At 39.4% G+C, this 17,437-nt stretch overlaps 3 protein-coding genes across 6 annotated transcripts in view; 2 read left to right on the plus strand and 1 right to left on the minus strand.

The window, feature by feature from the left end:
* Nucleotides 1-5,057, plus strand: part of LOC133636345 (beta-1,4-galactosyltransferase 1-like) — a 40,155-nt gene extending 35,098 nt beyond the window's left edge. Inside the window, exons 5-6 of the mRNA XM_062030315.1 lie at nt 4,585-4,689; nt 4,760-5,057. Of these exons, the coding sequence (XP_061886299.1) occupies nt 4,585-4,689; nt 4,760-4,889 (235 nt within the window). The 3' untranslated portion in view covers nt 4,890-5,057. The remainder of the gene's footprint in view (nt 1-4,584; nt 4,690-4,759) is intronic.
* The window catches only part of LOC133636330 (zinc finger protein 25-like), a 1,044,419-nt gene that overhangs the window by 907,506 nt on the left and 119,476 nt on the right, over nt 1-17,437 (minus strand). The window lies entirely within an intron of this gene.
* LOC133636332 (zinc finger protein 25-like) overlaps nt 1-17,437 on the plus strand; it is a 341,291-nt gene that overhangs the window by 135,394 nt on the left and 188,460 nt on the right. The window lies entirely within an intron of this gene.

Consider the following 17,437-nt stretch of genomic DNA (forward strand, 5'->3'; position numbering starts at 1 on the left):
AAACTGTTTTCATGTTAGCTTGATTAAAATCCCCTGCCACGATGTAAACTCCCTCTGGATGTGTAGTTTGCAGTACATTGATGGAGCAGTACAAAGCATTCAAAGCTTCTTTACTGTTAGCACTGGGGGGAATGTACACTGCTGTGAAGATCATAGCACTGAATTCCCTGGGTAAATAAAATGGCCTGCATTTTATAGTTAATAGTTCAACATCAGGAGAGCAGTGACGTGAAACTATCTTCCCATTATTGCACCAGTTATTATTGACATATATGCAAACACCACCGCCTCGGGATTTACCAGTAAGAGTTCTGCTCCTGTCCGACCGAAACATAGTTAGCCCCTCAATGCTAACTGCCTCATCCGGAACGGATAATTTCAACCACGTTTCTGTGAGAAATATGGCGCAGCAATCTCTCATCTCGCGTCTTGCATTTAAATCCAGCTTCAGGTAGTCCAGTTAGTTCTCCAGGGAGCGGACGTTTGAAAGCAGGATGGAAGGAAGCGGCGTTCTGTGGGGATTAGCCTTAAGCTTTGTTGTTAGCCCCGCTCGGCATCCCCGCTTCTGCTTCTGATCACACCGCTTACGTGTCTTCCTTGGACGGTCCCCACTGGTGCTTGACGCTGCGTCAAAGGCCGCTGGATGTAGCCGGCAAAGTATTCCCATGCTAGCAAGGAGGTCCAACGTACACGCATCTTTCATTCCAAAACGGCCCGATCTATCCATATCCACAATTGTCTGGCGGTCGTATGTGACCACGGAGTGTCCACGTTGTAAGCTAGCCATGAAATGTACAGAATTGTCCGGTATTTTTGCCAAATGTTCTATTTCTACCATGAGCGTCTGCAAGCCGCAGCCCGTCAGGGCGCCGCCATCTTGACTTGACATATTAACAAGTATCAGTGATATTATTACAAGTGCTAACACAGACAAACTATTTATAGCGGCGACGTGATCACTTCCTGTGTGTCTTATGTTTACATCGAGTGATCTGCTGTTTTCTTGCTCCCTGTAAGTTTATTGTAGATCATACATCATGCCTCTCACCTGGATAGAAGAAGTCTGAGTAGGTATTACAACAAGTTGGGACACTGATTTAAGACCTGAAACTGGCGAACAACTCAAAAAGATGCCTGGGCAAAATAAGTGCAGTTCCCCTTGAAGTTGGTCCTGTATATATGTATATTTATAAATAAATACACATATATTATACATACAGTATATATATATATATATATATCTCCTCTCTGAGCTGCCACCTTACCGTGGTAGAGGAATTTGCGTGTCCCAATAATCCTAGGAGCTATATTGTCCGGGGGCTTTCATGCCCCCTGGTAGGGTCTCCCAAGACAAACAGGTCCTAGGTGAGGGATCAGACAAAGAGCAGCTCGAAAACTTCTATAGGAATGCAACAACAAAGACTCAGATTTCCCTCGCCCGGAAGCGGGTCACCAGGGCCCCCCTCTGGAGCCAGGCCCAGAGTTGGGGCACGATGGCGAGCGCCTGTCCCCATGGGGCCCGGCCGGGCACAGCCCGAAGAGGCAACGTATTACCTTTGCTTGGTAAACAACTGATGATTGTAAGCACCCCCCGTTGAGAGGGCAATCAGGTTTCTTGCGGCAGTTACAGCTTTTGTCAGTTTTGGAGTCGTTCTGCCTGGTGGTGGGCGGCTCCTTTTCAATAGCTTTATTGTGGTTTGAAATGATTTGTCGCATGTTGTTCATGCAGCTGTAGCTCAATTTAATGTTGTTCTTGTTGAATACTTTCCTTAGGGTGTTGCCTTTGGGGAAGTGTTTGTCGACCAGGGTGAGGAATTTGTGGCCAATATTAGTTGAGACGTTTTTGCTGTATGGGGGGTTGTACCAGATAATGTTGTTTCGTTTTCTGCTCCTTTTTGGTTGGTTTCCTGGCGTGGGTTCGTAGGTGAGGGTGAAGTTGTATCCGCATTCATCAAGTGCTTTTTGGTACGGGGGGGTTGCTTTGTCGAATTCAGCTTTGCTAGATGACAGCATCGATAGTCTTTTATTAATTCCGGTAGGTATTCTTTTTGTGGTGGTGGGTGGGTGGTTGAAACCTGATTGCCCTCTCAACGGGGGGTGCTTACAATCATCAGTTGTTTACCAAGCAAAGGTAATACGCAAGGACATTAACACATCCGACACATACGTAGGATTAACTGAGGGAGAATTCAAAACCAGATGGAACAATCACAAGGCTTCTTTCAGATGCAAAAGACTCCGGAACACTACAGAACTCAGCAAACACATTTGGAATCTCAAAGACAATAATGTTGAATACTCTATAACATGGCAAATTCTTGCATCCAGCGCACCTTACAACAGTGGTAACAAAAGATGCAACCAATGCTTAAAAGAGAAACTGTTTATCATATACCGTCCAGAGTTGTCATCCCTCAACAAGCGCAGCGAAATTGTATCAGCATGCCGTCACAGAAGGAAACACCTCCTAGGTAACACATGCGTCAATCACCACGCCCCCACGCCTGCCTGTACCCACCCGCTCTGTGCCCTATATAAACCATGGTATGTGAATGCTTCCATTAAAATCTCCTGAGGATTGAGGAAACCCCTCATGAAACAGGCCTGTAGAGATGAAATAGTCTTGTGAATTTTTCCCACACATACATATTACGCTCTACCACGGTATCAAGCACTATTTTTTGGATAATCTAATTAAGACATATATATATATATATATATACCTGTGGCCGGGCCAAGTGATTAGGACACCTGATTCTCATTATTTGTATGGGTGGTCCAATATATATATATATATGTATGCATCCATCCATCCATTTTCTACCGCTTATTCCCTTCGGGGTCACAGGGGGCGCTGGAGCCTATCTCAGCTACAATCGGGGGGATGGCGGGGTACACCCTGGACAAGTCGCCACCTCCTCGCAGGGCCAACACAGATAGACAGACAACATTCACACTCACATTCACACACTGTATATATATATATATATATATATATATATATATATATATATATATATATATATATATATATATATATATATATATATATATATATATATATATATATGTGTAGGTGCACCATCCTTAGTCATCATCATCATTTTAATGCCTGCTTCAATGCAGGTGAAACAAATGAAAACACGTGTCAGTGAATTACAACTCTAACTATTTGGTATTTGTGTTTCTTGACCAATGTTCTCTTTTTGACTGCAGTGTTGTTCAACCAAGGACACTTATAATACGCAAGTCTAGCTTGTGTGCTATTGTGTGCTTAGCCACGGTGTAGCTCCCAGTAGCATGCCATGTTGACCTTTTGTAAAAGACTTGACTGTTAACCAGCTGTCCAACTTTGCACAAGTCAGGACTGTTTGTATCGGAGATTTAGATGTACGCCAAATACTTTTCACTGATATTGGAGCGATATCAACATGGGATTTGGACACGCCTACTAGTACAAACAAACAATACACGATAACCATGTTTTACAACTTCTAGATGTAAGTGCTGCGACACCCAAAAGCAGTGAAGTTGGCACGTTGTGTAAATGGTGAATAAAAACAGAATACGATGATTTGCAAATCATTTTCAACCTATATTCAATTGAATGGACTGCAAAGACAAGATATTTAATGTTCCCACTGGAAAACTTGGTTATTTTTTGCAAATATTAGCTCACTTGGAATTTGATGCCTGCAACATGTTTCAAAAAACACCACAAGCGGCAAAAAAGACTGAGAAAGTTGCGGAATGCTCATCAAACACTTATTTGGAACATCCCACAGATGAACAGGCTAATTGGGAACAGGTGGGTGCCATGATTGGGTATAAAAGCGGCTTCCATGAAATGCTCAGTCATTCACAAACAAGGACGGGGCGAGGGTCACCACTTTGTCAACAAATTCCTGAGCAAATTTAAGAACAACATTTATCATCTAGCTATTGCAAGCAATTTAGGGATTTCACCATCTACGCTCCGCAATATCATCAAAAGGTTCAGAGAATCTGGAGAAATCACTGCACATGAGCGATGATATTACAGACCTTCGATTCCTCAGGCGGTACTGAAATAAAAAATGGACATCAGTGTGTAAAGGATATCACCACATGGGCTCAGGAACACTTCAGAAAACCACTGGTCGCTACATCTGTAAGTGCAAGGTAAAACTCTACTATGCAAAGCCAAAGCCATTTTTCAACAACACCCAGAAACGCTTCGCTGGGCCCAAGCTCATCTAAGATGGACTGATGCAAAGTGGAAAAGTGTTCTGTGGTCTGACGAGTCCACATTTCAAATTGTTTTTGGAAACTGTGGACGTCGTGTCCTCCGGACCAAACAGGAAAAGAACCATCCGGACTGTTATAGGTGCAAACTTCAAAAGCCAGCATCAGTGATGGTATGGGGGTGTATTAGTGCCCCTATACCATTATTTACAACTTACACAACGTGCCAACTTCACTGGTTTTGGGTTTTGTATATCAATTAATTTCAAATGGACTCTCATGTTGCAGTTCCTGACTAATATATTGGATTTGTGCTCATTTCCCAACATACTGGTGAAGTCCGACCTTTTCTTTTGGCAGATTGGCGTCCAAAGGAATGTCAATCACCAGGCCGAGCGTTGAGGTGGGAAAATATAAGATGATTCGACACAAAAGAGACAAACACAACGAGTCCAACCCTCGGCGGTACGCAGCCTTGGTGCTCTGAAAGCTCCACCCATCCTTTGATTCATGTTCCTTCTTCTGCTCCTCAAAGGCTTGAGCAGTTATCTCACACTCGAGACACGATGGACAAGGATGGCATCAATTCGCTTTCCTACAAGCTGCTGTCCAGACAGACCCTGGACCTCTTCACACAGATCACAGTGGACATCGGAAAACCCTGACCAGTAAGCGGACTGCCAGGAACCACGTGCCTTCAAACCAATCAATCACTGTCACTCAATTAACCAATCAATCACTGTCATTCAATTAACCAATCACTTTGTCAGTCAATTAACCAATTAATTACTGTCACTTAGTTAACCAATCAATCAATCAATGTTTATTTATATAGCCTTGAATCACAAGTGTCTCAAAGGGCTGCACAAGCCACAACGACATCTTCGGTACAGAGCCCACATACGGGCAAGGAAAAACTCAACCCAGTGGGACGTCGATGTGAATGACTATGAGAAACCTTGGAGAGGACCGCATATGTGGGTAACCCCCCCCCCCCCTCTAGGGGAGACCGAAAGCAATGGATGTCGAGTGGGTCTGACATAGTATTGTGAAAGTCCAGTCCATAGTGGATCTAACATAATAGGCACTGTCATGCAATTAACCAATCAATTACTGTCTCTCAATTAACCAATCAATCACTGTCACTCAATTAACCAATCAATCACTGTCACTCAATTAACCAATCACTCAATGTCACTCAATTAACCAATCAATCACTGTTACTCAATTAACCAATCAATCACTGTCACATCAATCACTGTCACGCAATTAACCAAACAATCACTGTCACTCAATTAACCAATCAATCACTGTCACTCAATTAACCAATCATTCATTGTCACTCAATTAACCAATCAATCACTGTCACTCAATTAACCAATAAATCACTGTCAAATCAATCACTGTCACGCAATTAACCAACCAATTACTGTCTCTCAATTAACCAATCAATCACTGTCACTCAATTAACCAATAAATCATTGTCATGCAATTAACCAATCAATTAATGTCTCTCAATTAACCAATCAATCACTGTCACTCAATTAACCAATCAATCACTGTCACTCAATTAACCAATCACTGTTACTCAATTAACCAATACATCACTGTCACTCAATAACCCGCTCGCCTGTGCATCGGTTGGGGACATCTCTGCGCTGCTGACCCGTCTCCGCTCGAGATGGTCTCCTGCTGGCCCCACTATGGACTGGATTCTCACTATTGTTAGATCCACAATGGACTGGACTTTCACAATATTATGTCAGACCCACTTGACGTCCATTGCATCCGGTTTCCCCTAGAGGGGGTGGGGGGTCCTCTCCAAGGTTTCTCATAGTCATTCACATCGACGTCCCATTGGGGTTGTGAGTTTTTCTTTGCCCTTATGTGGGCTCTGTACAGCGGATGTCGTTGTGGCTTGTGCAGCCCTTTGAGACACTTGCGATTTAGGGCTATATAAATAAACATTGATTGATTGATTAAAACATTGAATAACCCAGCGTCTCTCAAAGTGTGGGGCGCGCTCCACGGTGGGGAATAGAGACATGACAGGTGGGGCGCGAGGAACGGGAGGAAATTTCACTTTAATGTATTTATTTTTTATTATATTCTTAGATTTTTTTTTTTTACTATGCTTTCATTTTCTACACACACTGTAAATCACTTTGTGATTCTGTCTGTGAATTCCGCTGTATAAATAAATGTAAATTACTTATTTTTCCTGTAGGCTTTAAATTTCTAGGTAGGAGCGAAAGTTTGACAGACATAGCAACAGTAACTAATGGGGGCGGAGCTAAGCGGAACAAACTTTCACGCGGATGGGTAGCAGGCTAATCATGTTAGGACCACAATTACACAAAATGGATACAATTGTGTGTAGCACCTCAAAGGTTGTCGAGCCAGAGCCAGCGCCTGCAGAGAAACAAAAATCTGACGGGCCTAATCAACCAAAAAGCCAACCGATGGTCATCAACGACATTGGTGATTTGGACAAATTCAATATCTGAGGAACTATCTGCGGCGAGGTAGGACCCCTGTGTCTACTCATGGACACTTTCTCACACACACATAATGACTGTCACTCATTGTTTCTCTTTTTATTCTTTAGTTTTTTGCTGCAGTTGCAGATGTCATGCCTATGTACTAGTTGGGCGTTGTTATATATGTCTACCTGTACGTCTTTTTATGCCTCAAAGCAGGCCTACACTACTGTGTTTCAGGGTCAGTTGTAAAAAGCAATATAAGTCATCAATTGCTCTCTCTCTTCATCATAGTTTCATACAACCTTAAACTACCCGGCAAAGGCCTACTGATAGCTCACTTGAATATCTGTAGCTTAAGAAACAAAATCCCAGATTTATGTATGATAATGAAGTCTAATGATATACACATTACGGCAATATCTGAAACCCATCTTGACTCCTCTTTTGAGGATGTTGAATCAGCTGTAGACGGATACACAATTTTTAGGAAGGATAGAACAAGATATGGTGGAGGTGTAGCTGTGTATGTGCAGAGTCACATTCCTGTGAAAGTAAGACATGATTTAATGTTGGCTGATATTGAGGCCCTGTGGATCCAGGTTCACCTGCCACAGACCAAACCCATACTGGTTGGGTGCTGCTATAGACCACCTAGTGCCGATATAAAATACCTGGATTTAATATGCAAGATGTTGGATAAATCTAGTGATGAGAACAGAGAGATATATTTTACTGGGGACACAAACATTGATTGGTCCGCTATGTGCCCGCTGAAAAAGAAACTTATTGCTGTAACTAATGCCTGTAACCTCACACAGACCATTACACTACCAACCAGATCAACTATAAATAGAAATGGGCTAAAGTCATCCAAATGCATTGACCACCTATTCACTAATGTTCCTGATAAATGCACTAAAACAGTATCAATAGCTCTTGGCTTTATGGACCACAACTTAATTGCAATAAGGAGGAAGACCAAGCTCTCCAAAGCTCCTAGTGTGACAATACATAAAAGGTCTTAGAAATATTTTAATGAAGTAAAATGTATAGATGATGTGAAACATGTTAACTGGGAAACTGTGTGTCTTGAGGAGGATCCTGAAGCTGCTTTGAGCACATTCATGAAGTTATTTTTGCAGATTGCAGAGAAGCATGCTCCTGTCAGGAAGACAACTGTCAAGGCAAATGGCGCCCCCTGGTTAGGGAATGAGCTCAAAGCACTTATGCAGCAACGTAACCAGGCTAAAAAGTTGGCGGACTCTTCTGGTCTACTTTCTGATGCGATGATCTATCGTAAATTAAGAAATTGTGTAACTAAAATAAATAGAGGTGATAAAAAGGTATATTATCAGACAAAGATCTATGACTTTAGACATGATGGAAAACAATTGTGGAAAATTTTAAATCAAATAATGGGAAGATCAGCATCATGTAAAACAAATTCGTATATAGAAGTTGATGGAGCTTACCTGACTAAGCCAATGGAAATTGCCACATATTTTAATAATTACTTCACAAACAAGGTGGAAAATCTGAGAGTGAATATGACGCCTTCTGATGGCTCCTCCTCATGCACATTCATTGAAAATCATATAATGAAGGGTAAAAACTGCAGGTTCGATTTTGTACCAGTTAGTAGTTCTGATATTGAGAAAGTGTTGTTATCACTGCCATCTGATAAACCTGCTGGGACGGACATGCTAGATGGCAAATTGTTAAAAATTGCGGCATGCCATGTATCAACTTCGATTTGTCATATATTTAATAAGTCATTAAGATATGGAGTCTGTCCTGGGGTTTGGAAGGAAGCCAAGGTCATCCCTCTACCCAAGGACAAAAATAAAGATTTTACTGGTAAAAAAAAAAGTAGACCAATAAGCATACTTCCTGTTCTTAGTAAATTGATGGAAAAAGTTGTTTTCAAACAAATTCAAGATTACTTTACCTACAACAAAGTGATGTGGTGTTCCCAGCATGCTTATAGGCAAGGTCACTCAACATCTACTGCTCTAGCTCAGCTGACTGATGACTGGCTGTCACAAATGGATGTCAAGAAGATGGTTGGTACTGTCCTGATTGACTTTAGTGCGGCATTCCATGTCATAGATCACAACATAATGATGTCCAAACTGAGAAAATATGGTTTTAATAGTATGTCACTTTCTTGGATGTTGAGCTATCTATCAGGAAGATCACAGAGAGTGTGTTTTAATGGTAGCCTATCTGAACGCAAGTACAATTAGTGCGGCGAGCCTCAAGGAAGCTGCTTAGGTCCTTTACTTTTTATTATTTTTACTAATGATCTTCCCTGTGTTACAACAAACACCAATATGGTTATGTATGCAGATGACACAACTCTATACAGTACTGCCTCTACCTTAAATGACCTAGAAAATAACTTAAATCAGGACCTGGAGAGAGTGTCACTCTGGGTAAATGATAGTAAACTTGTTGTGAATATTGACAAAACAAAAAGCATTCTTTTTGGATCCAGGCATATGCTTGTTGATGACCCACAGCTTCATATTTCAATGTCAGACATACCTATTGAGCAGGTCAAAAAAGCAAAACTGCTTGGTGTGCTATTAGACAGTCAACTGTCATGGTCCCATCATATTGATGGTATTTCAATGAAAATGGGAAGAGGTCTAGCCATGGTCAGGAAGTGCTCCACCTTCTTAACATCCTCAACAATGGCTCAAGTGATACAGTCCTTGGTTTTCTGTCATCTTCATTACTGTCCTATAATATGATCCGCTACGACTAAGTCTGACCTGAACAAACTGCAACTTGTACAGAACAGAGCGGCTAGACTGCTACTTAAATGTTCTTTGCGCACTAATATTTCATATATGCATTCACGCCTGTCCTGGTTGTCTGTTGAACAAAAGATGCATTGTAGTCTCCTTATGTTCTTCAGAACTATCATTTTAGATCAATCACCAGATTACTTTTACAAACCGTTTTTAAAATCAACTAATACACATATTCATGGCACTAGGAATGCCAGCAATGGCTATTTGACACTTCCTGCTCCCAGGACCAATCATACAGTCATGTATAGATGTATATCATTCTGGAATCAATTGCCATCTCACATTAATCTCTCACAAAGTAAATTGTCATTTAAGACAGCTTTGAAGATACACCTAATGCAGCTGCCCACATGACGTTAATTTTTAATACTGGTTTTAGCTAGCTTTTTATCTTATGTTGTATTTTTCCATTGTGAATTTTTAATACTGGTTTTAACTAGCTTTTTATCTTATGTTGTATGTTTCCATTGTATAATGTCTGGTAATGCATGTATTCTTTGTATTTTAATTTGGTATGCTCCTATATGGACCCCAGGAAGACTAGCAGTCGCCTTGGCGTCAGCTAATGGGGATCCATTCAATAAACAATAAACAATTCAAGGCTAAGGCAAAATATCCACATATACAGTATATCGTGTATCGCGATATGGCCTAAAAATATCGAGATATTAAAAAAAGGCCATATCCCCCAGCCCTAGCTTTAGGAGAACGAGACAATATTCTGGTGGTTAACATGATTCTTACACATATGTGTACTTCATGTGTATATGAATGTACTTTCCCTTGTGTGCTTAGATTTACAGTAACTTCATTGTGGATAATATATATAAACAACCTCAATTGTTTTTCATCTTAAATTTGAAGGACAGTTTACTTATCTGACAAATTAAAAGGAAACTGCACTTGTTTTTAAAAATGTCGCCTATCATTCACATTCTTTATGTAAGACGTGTTTTACATTTTTATAAATTCTAATTAGTAAATAAACGTGAGTAAAAATCAGCTAACATTGGAGTCAATGGGAGCTCCTCTATTAGACCCACAAAGTCCTCCAAATAACCATTCAAAAACTAGGGATGTCCCTGTCAGGGTTGTCCCTGACAGTTTGATCAAGTTTTAGTTTTCTTCTGTGTTTGTCTTAGTTTCCTGTCTTTAGTTCTTGTCAGCACTCTTATTTTGATTCAGTTTCCTGTTTGTTCCCTGAGTGCTTTGTCCCCTCAGCTGTGGTTGATTGACACCTGGTGTCAGTCAGCCAGCTGCCTATTTAGACCTGTCCTGCCCTCCAGTCACAGCTGGATCATTGTCATGGTAGTGTCTTTACAATACTTGTCACTTACCTGCTACCAATTTGTCGTTGTAGCTCCGTCTACTTTTGTCCACTCCGCTTTAGTCACAGTTCCTTCGTGTCACGGTAAGTGTTTTTTGTTTCTTGTCCATAGTGTAGCCTTTGTGCTATTTTAGTTTATAGCAGGGATCACCAACCTTTTTGAAACCAAGGGCTACTTCTTGGGTACTGATTAATGCGAAGGGCTACCAGTTAGATACACACTTAAATAAATTGCCAGAAGTAGCCAATTTGCTCAATTTACCTTTAACTCTGTTATTATTAATAATTAATGATATTTATCTTTGTGGAAACACTGATCATCTTAATGATTTCTCACAATAAATGTATATAGAAACAGATAAATATCAATATGCAACACTTTATTTTTATATTTTCTCTAAGTGCACATTTTTCAAATTGAACATTTTCAAATGATCACTTCTAAGACAGTCTTGTGAAATCACAATATCCCATTTTAACTAGCTAGCCACTAACATTTTTTAACAAATCATGAATTACTTTGCACCATGTTTGTACAAATAATAACTCATGTAAAATACAAAAGTAAACTCTCAAATTTTTAAATCATGTCACACTTTGAACTGGACACCAAATCTGTTATCTGTTTCTTTGTCAGTTAGTGGGAAGCCTGGCATTGCATGCTGTTAACTAGTGTGTTGTACTCTGGTGTGTAACTTGACACTGCAACTCTGAGTGAGTTGCAGATGTGCATCAGTGAGGCGTGTTCTGTGTTTGTTCTTGATGAAGTTCATGTCAGAAAAGGCTGATTCACAAAGATAAGATTTTTCCTCATTGTTTGCGGAACCTTCTTAATCTTTTGGACATATTTTCACAGCAATCTGGCCTTAAGCTTAATTATGATAAATGTAAAATGTTAAGGATCGGAAATCTAAAGGGAACGTCCTTTCGAATGGAATGCAAAGTGCTTGTTTTGTGGACAGATGGACCAGTTAACATACTTGGTGTTGTTGTCCCAGAAAATCTGGAAGATCTAGGCTCAGTAAATTATGATAATCGACTAAGAAAGCTGGACAAAATTATGCAATTATGGAAAGGGAAATCCCTAACCTTGTATGGTAAAATGTCTATTGCCAACTCGTTAATTATTCCTCAATTTATTTATTTGTTTTTGTCATTACCAGCTCCATCACAAAACTTTTTTAAGATTTATGAGCGGAGGGTCTTCGATTTTGTCTGGAACGGCAAACCAGAAAAGATTAAAAGAAAGGTTTTGTACAAAGAGTATGAATATGGGGGCCTGAAACTTCTCAACCTTGAAGCTATGTGTCTGTCTTTAAAAGCATCAATTGTTCCAAAGATGTATTTAAACATTGAGTGGTACACAAATGTCCTGTTGGACAAAAAACATGTACTGTATCAAAAGAAATTGTATCCTTTTTTACAAGTGATCCCCTCCCAGAGAGTCTGCTGGGAAACATGGCGGGGTTCATAAAGGAAACAATCCACTCATAGTGGTGTTTTCAATTTTATGTGCCAGAAAAAAGAGACGATATTTTGCAGCAGTTAATATGGATGAACTCTAATATTGTAATAGATGGAAAGCCTTTCTTTTGGAAAAATATGTTTGAAAGAGGAATCATTTTTGTCAATGATATTATCAATGAGAATGGTAAAATGATGAAGTATGATGAATTTAGAGCTATGTATGGTGATGCTTGCTCAAGCTTTTAATTTTATCAACTAACTGGAGTAATTGGGAAAAGATGGAAACAAATAATTAATTATGGAACTACTAAATTATTAGTTTGTAAACCTCTAATAAGAAATTCTAGTTGGCAAAAAGGAACTAAAATAAATATAAAAATATATAATTTTTATTTAATAAAGAAATCTTTGAAGGCTGCCTCATACAACACAAATGGAAAATGGGAGGACTTTTTTGACTGCCCGTTGCCATGGGATGCCATATTCAAACTAATCTATAAAACCACTATCGATGTGCAAAATCGTTATTTTCAAATTAAAATTATTTATAACTTCTTACCCACAGGGAAAATGTTAAAATTATGGAATATGACAGAGTCCGATGATTGCCAATTTTGTTGTCAGGAGACTGAATCCACCCTGCATTTGTTTTGGTATTGTCATATTGTGTCTTTGTTTTGGGTGGAAGTTGAAAAAATGTGTTTAAGGATTGGTTTGTTTATGAAGCTTAATGTGGTTTCTGTTATTTTAGGAGAGTTCATTGACAATCATGATTTAGTCAATTTAATTATAGTACTCTGTAAAATGTTTATTTTTAAGGCCAAAAACAGATATTCACTTAGTATTACTTTCTTTAAAACATTTATTCAGTATTTTCTAACTTTAGAAAGTTACATGGTTGAAAACGATAATGATGCCAAAAAACATTTAAAAAAAGATGAGAAGTCCTCAAAGGCTTATTTTGAAAGTATAATTATGTTTATAGATTATATGATATCTGTTGTTGTGTTCCCTAATTTGAGTGACCTGGACATAATCTGGACTGTACATAAATGCTTATTTTGAAAATGTAATTTTGTTTATAAATTATATGCAATCTGTTGTGTTCCCTAATTTTTTTCTGTGTACATGAATGAAGGTGTGTGTTGCTGAGTCCGACTTGGACATTATCTGGACTGGGCCTGGTTTAAAAAACCCTTTAAACAAATCTAATTTCATTGACAACCTGGGGCCGTACTTATCAAGCTTCTTAGAATTACTCCTAAGAAGTCTGCTAAGAGTTGACTTAAGAGTAAATAAATTCTTCGCTGAAAGCTGCACTTAAAAGTTAGTTATCAAGCGTCTTACTCACACTTTCAGCGAAGTGTAGGACTGAATCTTAAGTGTCACACTCAGAGCTGAATTACGACATTACTATGTGCCGTAAACGGAATTTTAGGTGGCGTCAATTCTGTGTCCATAGAAATGACCAATCATGGAAGGGAATCCGTTGTCTAAGAATAAAGAAATATCTTGGAAATATTTAAGTAGACAATGGGAGTGTATATTTTGACAATAAACTACAAAATAATACAAAACAAACTAGTCCCCGCCGGCACTCACGCTACCGCTCCCTCTCTTCTCTTCTCTCGCCCACACACTCACTGACGTCACTCACCTCACGGCCACACACATACGCTACTGTCATAAGATTTTCTTTCCAATTCATTAATTAGGCAACTAATTTGAAACTGGTGTGGGTGGCTTTATATATACTAGCCCACTGCAGCCACATGCAGAAATCAACATGGAATCGAAAAGTATTAAATCTGTGACAAAAATAATATCCGCTCTGTCTAAACGATACCGTTTGATCAGCTGCTCGTCATCAAAAAAAAACAAAACATTGTTCCGTTCCCTGAACGTTCGCGCACGTCTCTCTCGCCTCAGTGCCATCCCCTGCTGGCAACTCCTAACCACTTAAGACACCTCTGAAGGTCTCTTAAATATCGTGGAGAGTAGGAGTGATTCTTAGATTTAAGAACGTTGATAAAAAGCTTTTATTCTTAAGTTTGAGAGTAGGACTAAATTTCGCGGAACGATGTCCTGGATTTGTTTGATGACGAGCAGCTGATCAAACGGTATCGTTTAGACAGAGCGGGTATTATTTTTGTCACAGATTTAATACTTTTCGATTCCATGTTGATTTCTGCATGTGGCTGCAGTGGGTTAGTATATATAGAGCCACCCACACCAGTTTCAAATTAGTTGCCTAATTAATGAATTGGAAAGAAAATGTTATGACAGTAGCGTATGTGTGTGGCCGTGAGGTGAGTGACGTCAGTGAGTGTGTGGGCGAGAGAAGAGAGGGAGCGGTAGCGTGAGTGCCGGCGGGGACTAGTTTGTTTTGTATTATTTTGTAGTTTATTGTCAAAATATACACTCCCATTGTCCAATTAAATATTTCCAAGATATTTCTTTATTCTTAGACAACGGATTCCCTTCCGTGATTGGTCATTTCTATGGACACAGAAATGACGTCACCTAAAATTCCATTTACGGCACATAGTAATGTCGTAATTCAGCTCTGAGTGTGACACTTAAGATTCAGTCCTACAATTCGCTGAAAGTGTGAGTAAGACGCTTGATAACTAACTTTTAAGTGCAGCTTTCAGCGAATAATTTATTTACTCTTAAGTCAACTCTTAGCAGACTTCTTAGGAGTAATTCTGAGAAGCTTGATAAGTACGGCCCCTGGTCTGTTGAAGATAAGGCCCTTTTTTAAAAAATAAAATAAAATGAGATAAATAAATAAAAAACATTTTCTTGGATAAAAAAGAAAGTAAAACAATATAAAAATAATTACATAAAAAATAGTAATTAATGAAAATGTTATTGGACCAGCAGCCTATACAATCATGTGTGCTTCAGGGACTGTGTCCCTTGCAGATGTGTTGTCTATGTTGTGGGAACCAGAATATTGGTAGCAGAGAGAAATAACCCCTTTTGTGTGAGTGGGTGTGGATGAGTGTGCATGGGGGAGGTTGTTTGGGTTGATGCACTGATTGAAAGTGTATCTTGTGTTTTTTCTATGTAGATTTAATTTAAAAAAAAAATATATATATATATATATATATATATATATATATATATATTTTTTTTAGAACAGGCCCGCGGGCGACTCATCTGGTCCTTACGGGCGACCTGGTTCCCGCGGGCACCGCGTTGGTGACCCCTGGTCTACGTTACCTAGGCTATACCAAATATGACCATGTCTAACCTATATTGAGTTGGGTCAGCTGAATAATTGTGATGGTTACTTGTTGTTTGGGCGCACTACAATGCAAAGGAATTAAGGCAATTGCGTTGTTTATTGTACTTTTTTTCTATTGGAGATATACTACTGTGTGTTCATTATTTGGCCTCGCTTTCAAGTGAAGCGCATCTCCGATTGGCTACAATGTAAGGCCATTTAGCCTGCTTTGTTTGTCTATTATCATTATAATTTAATTATTATTATTTATTTAATTTATTTTTGTTTAAATAGGGATGACATACATATGTTGTTGTATAATTAAAGTTTGTGCGCGTGATTGACAGCCTAAGGCTTATGAGGCACATTTTTTATTGATTTTTTTATTTCAACTTAAAAACGTATGAGTCTATGCCTACAACATAGACTATGTGTTCATTTTTATTTTCCTGCCTGTCGTTGACAATGGAGATTGTCTGATATTTTGTCATGGCTGCAGATCAATCAATAAAGGTTCATCTTTGTCGCAAAATTGTTCACTGTTTCACTGTGCACCCCGCCCTCGTCCCTATTTGAGCATTATAACGTTAACAAGTTAATTTTCATTGAAATAAATTCCGAACATTTTTTTTACCTAACAAAAATATAGGCCTAGTCTTTATAAAACACTTTTTCAACTTCTTAAAAGCATCATTCTGCTTGCTGCAACTGCAAGAGATATTAATGCGTGGCACGCATTGAATGTCTCTGCTGCATTGGATCAGTCTCCTTTCTTTAACCTCACTAATGCCTTGCATCGTCTATATTACATATATAACAATGGGCGGGTGGGTGTGGTTTTGATAAAATGTTGGTTCGGGTGGGTGGCGGGTGGATGACGACTTTTGTGATGCAGTTGCGGATAAAATAATTGCATATCCGCGCATCTCTAATATATATATATATATATATATATATATATATATATATATATAGAGAGAGAGAGATCGATATATCAAAGAAAAAGGAGAACGAGTGGAATCCAATGAACCCTTGTACCTAAGCTACTGTACTGTCAGAGCGAAAAAAGATACGTCGTGCACTGCACTGTAGTCTTTCACTCTCACTTTCCTCATCCACAAATCTTTCATCCTCGCTCAAATTAATGGGGTAATCGTCGCTTTCTCGGTCCGAATCTCCCTCGCTGCATTGTAAACAATGGGGAAATGTGAGGAGTCCTTCCTCCGGTGACGTCACGCTACTTCCGGTAGGGGCAAGCCTTTTTTTTTATCAGCGACCAAAAGTTGCAACCTTTATCGTCAATGTTCTCTACTAAATCCTTTCAGCAAAAATATGGCAATATCGCGAAATGATCAAGTATGACACATAGAATGGATCTGCTATCCCCGTTTAAATTTAAAAAATTCATTTCAGTAGGCCTTTAAGACGAGACTTAAAACACTCCACTGTGGGGGCAGTTTGAACATGGAGGGGCAGAGTGTTCCAGAGCTTACGGCCAACCACAGAGAAGGCCCCTGTCTCCCCTAGATTTAAGTCTGGTCTTGGGCACCACGAGCTGGAGCTGGCTCTCGGACCTCAGAGCGCGCGCAGGAGTGTAAATTTGGATGAGGTCCGAGATATACTGAGGTGCCAGTCCATGTAAAGCTTTAAAAACAAACAGCAACGTTTTAAAATCAATTCTAAAATGAACAGGGAGCCAGTGCAAACTCTGAAGAATTGGGGTTATATGCCCCTGTTAAAAGTCCTGCTGCCGCCTTCTGGACTAACTGCAACCGGGAGAGAGCTTTTTGGCTAATGGCAGCATAAAGTGCATTGCAGTAGTCCAGGCCACTTGAAATAAAAGCATGCACCACTTGTTCAAAAAGGTTAAAAGATAAAAATGGTT

This window comes from Entelurus aequoreus, linkage group LG20, assembly GCF_033978785.1.
Source record: "Entelurus aequoreus isolate RoL-2023_Sb linkage group LG20, RoL_Eaeq_v1.1, whole genome shotgun sequence".
Taxonomy (NCBI): domain Eukaryota; kingdom Metazoa; phylum Chordata; class Actinopteri; order Syngnathiformes; family Syngnathidae; genus Entelurus; species Entelurus aequoreus.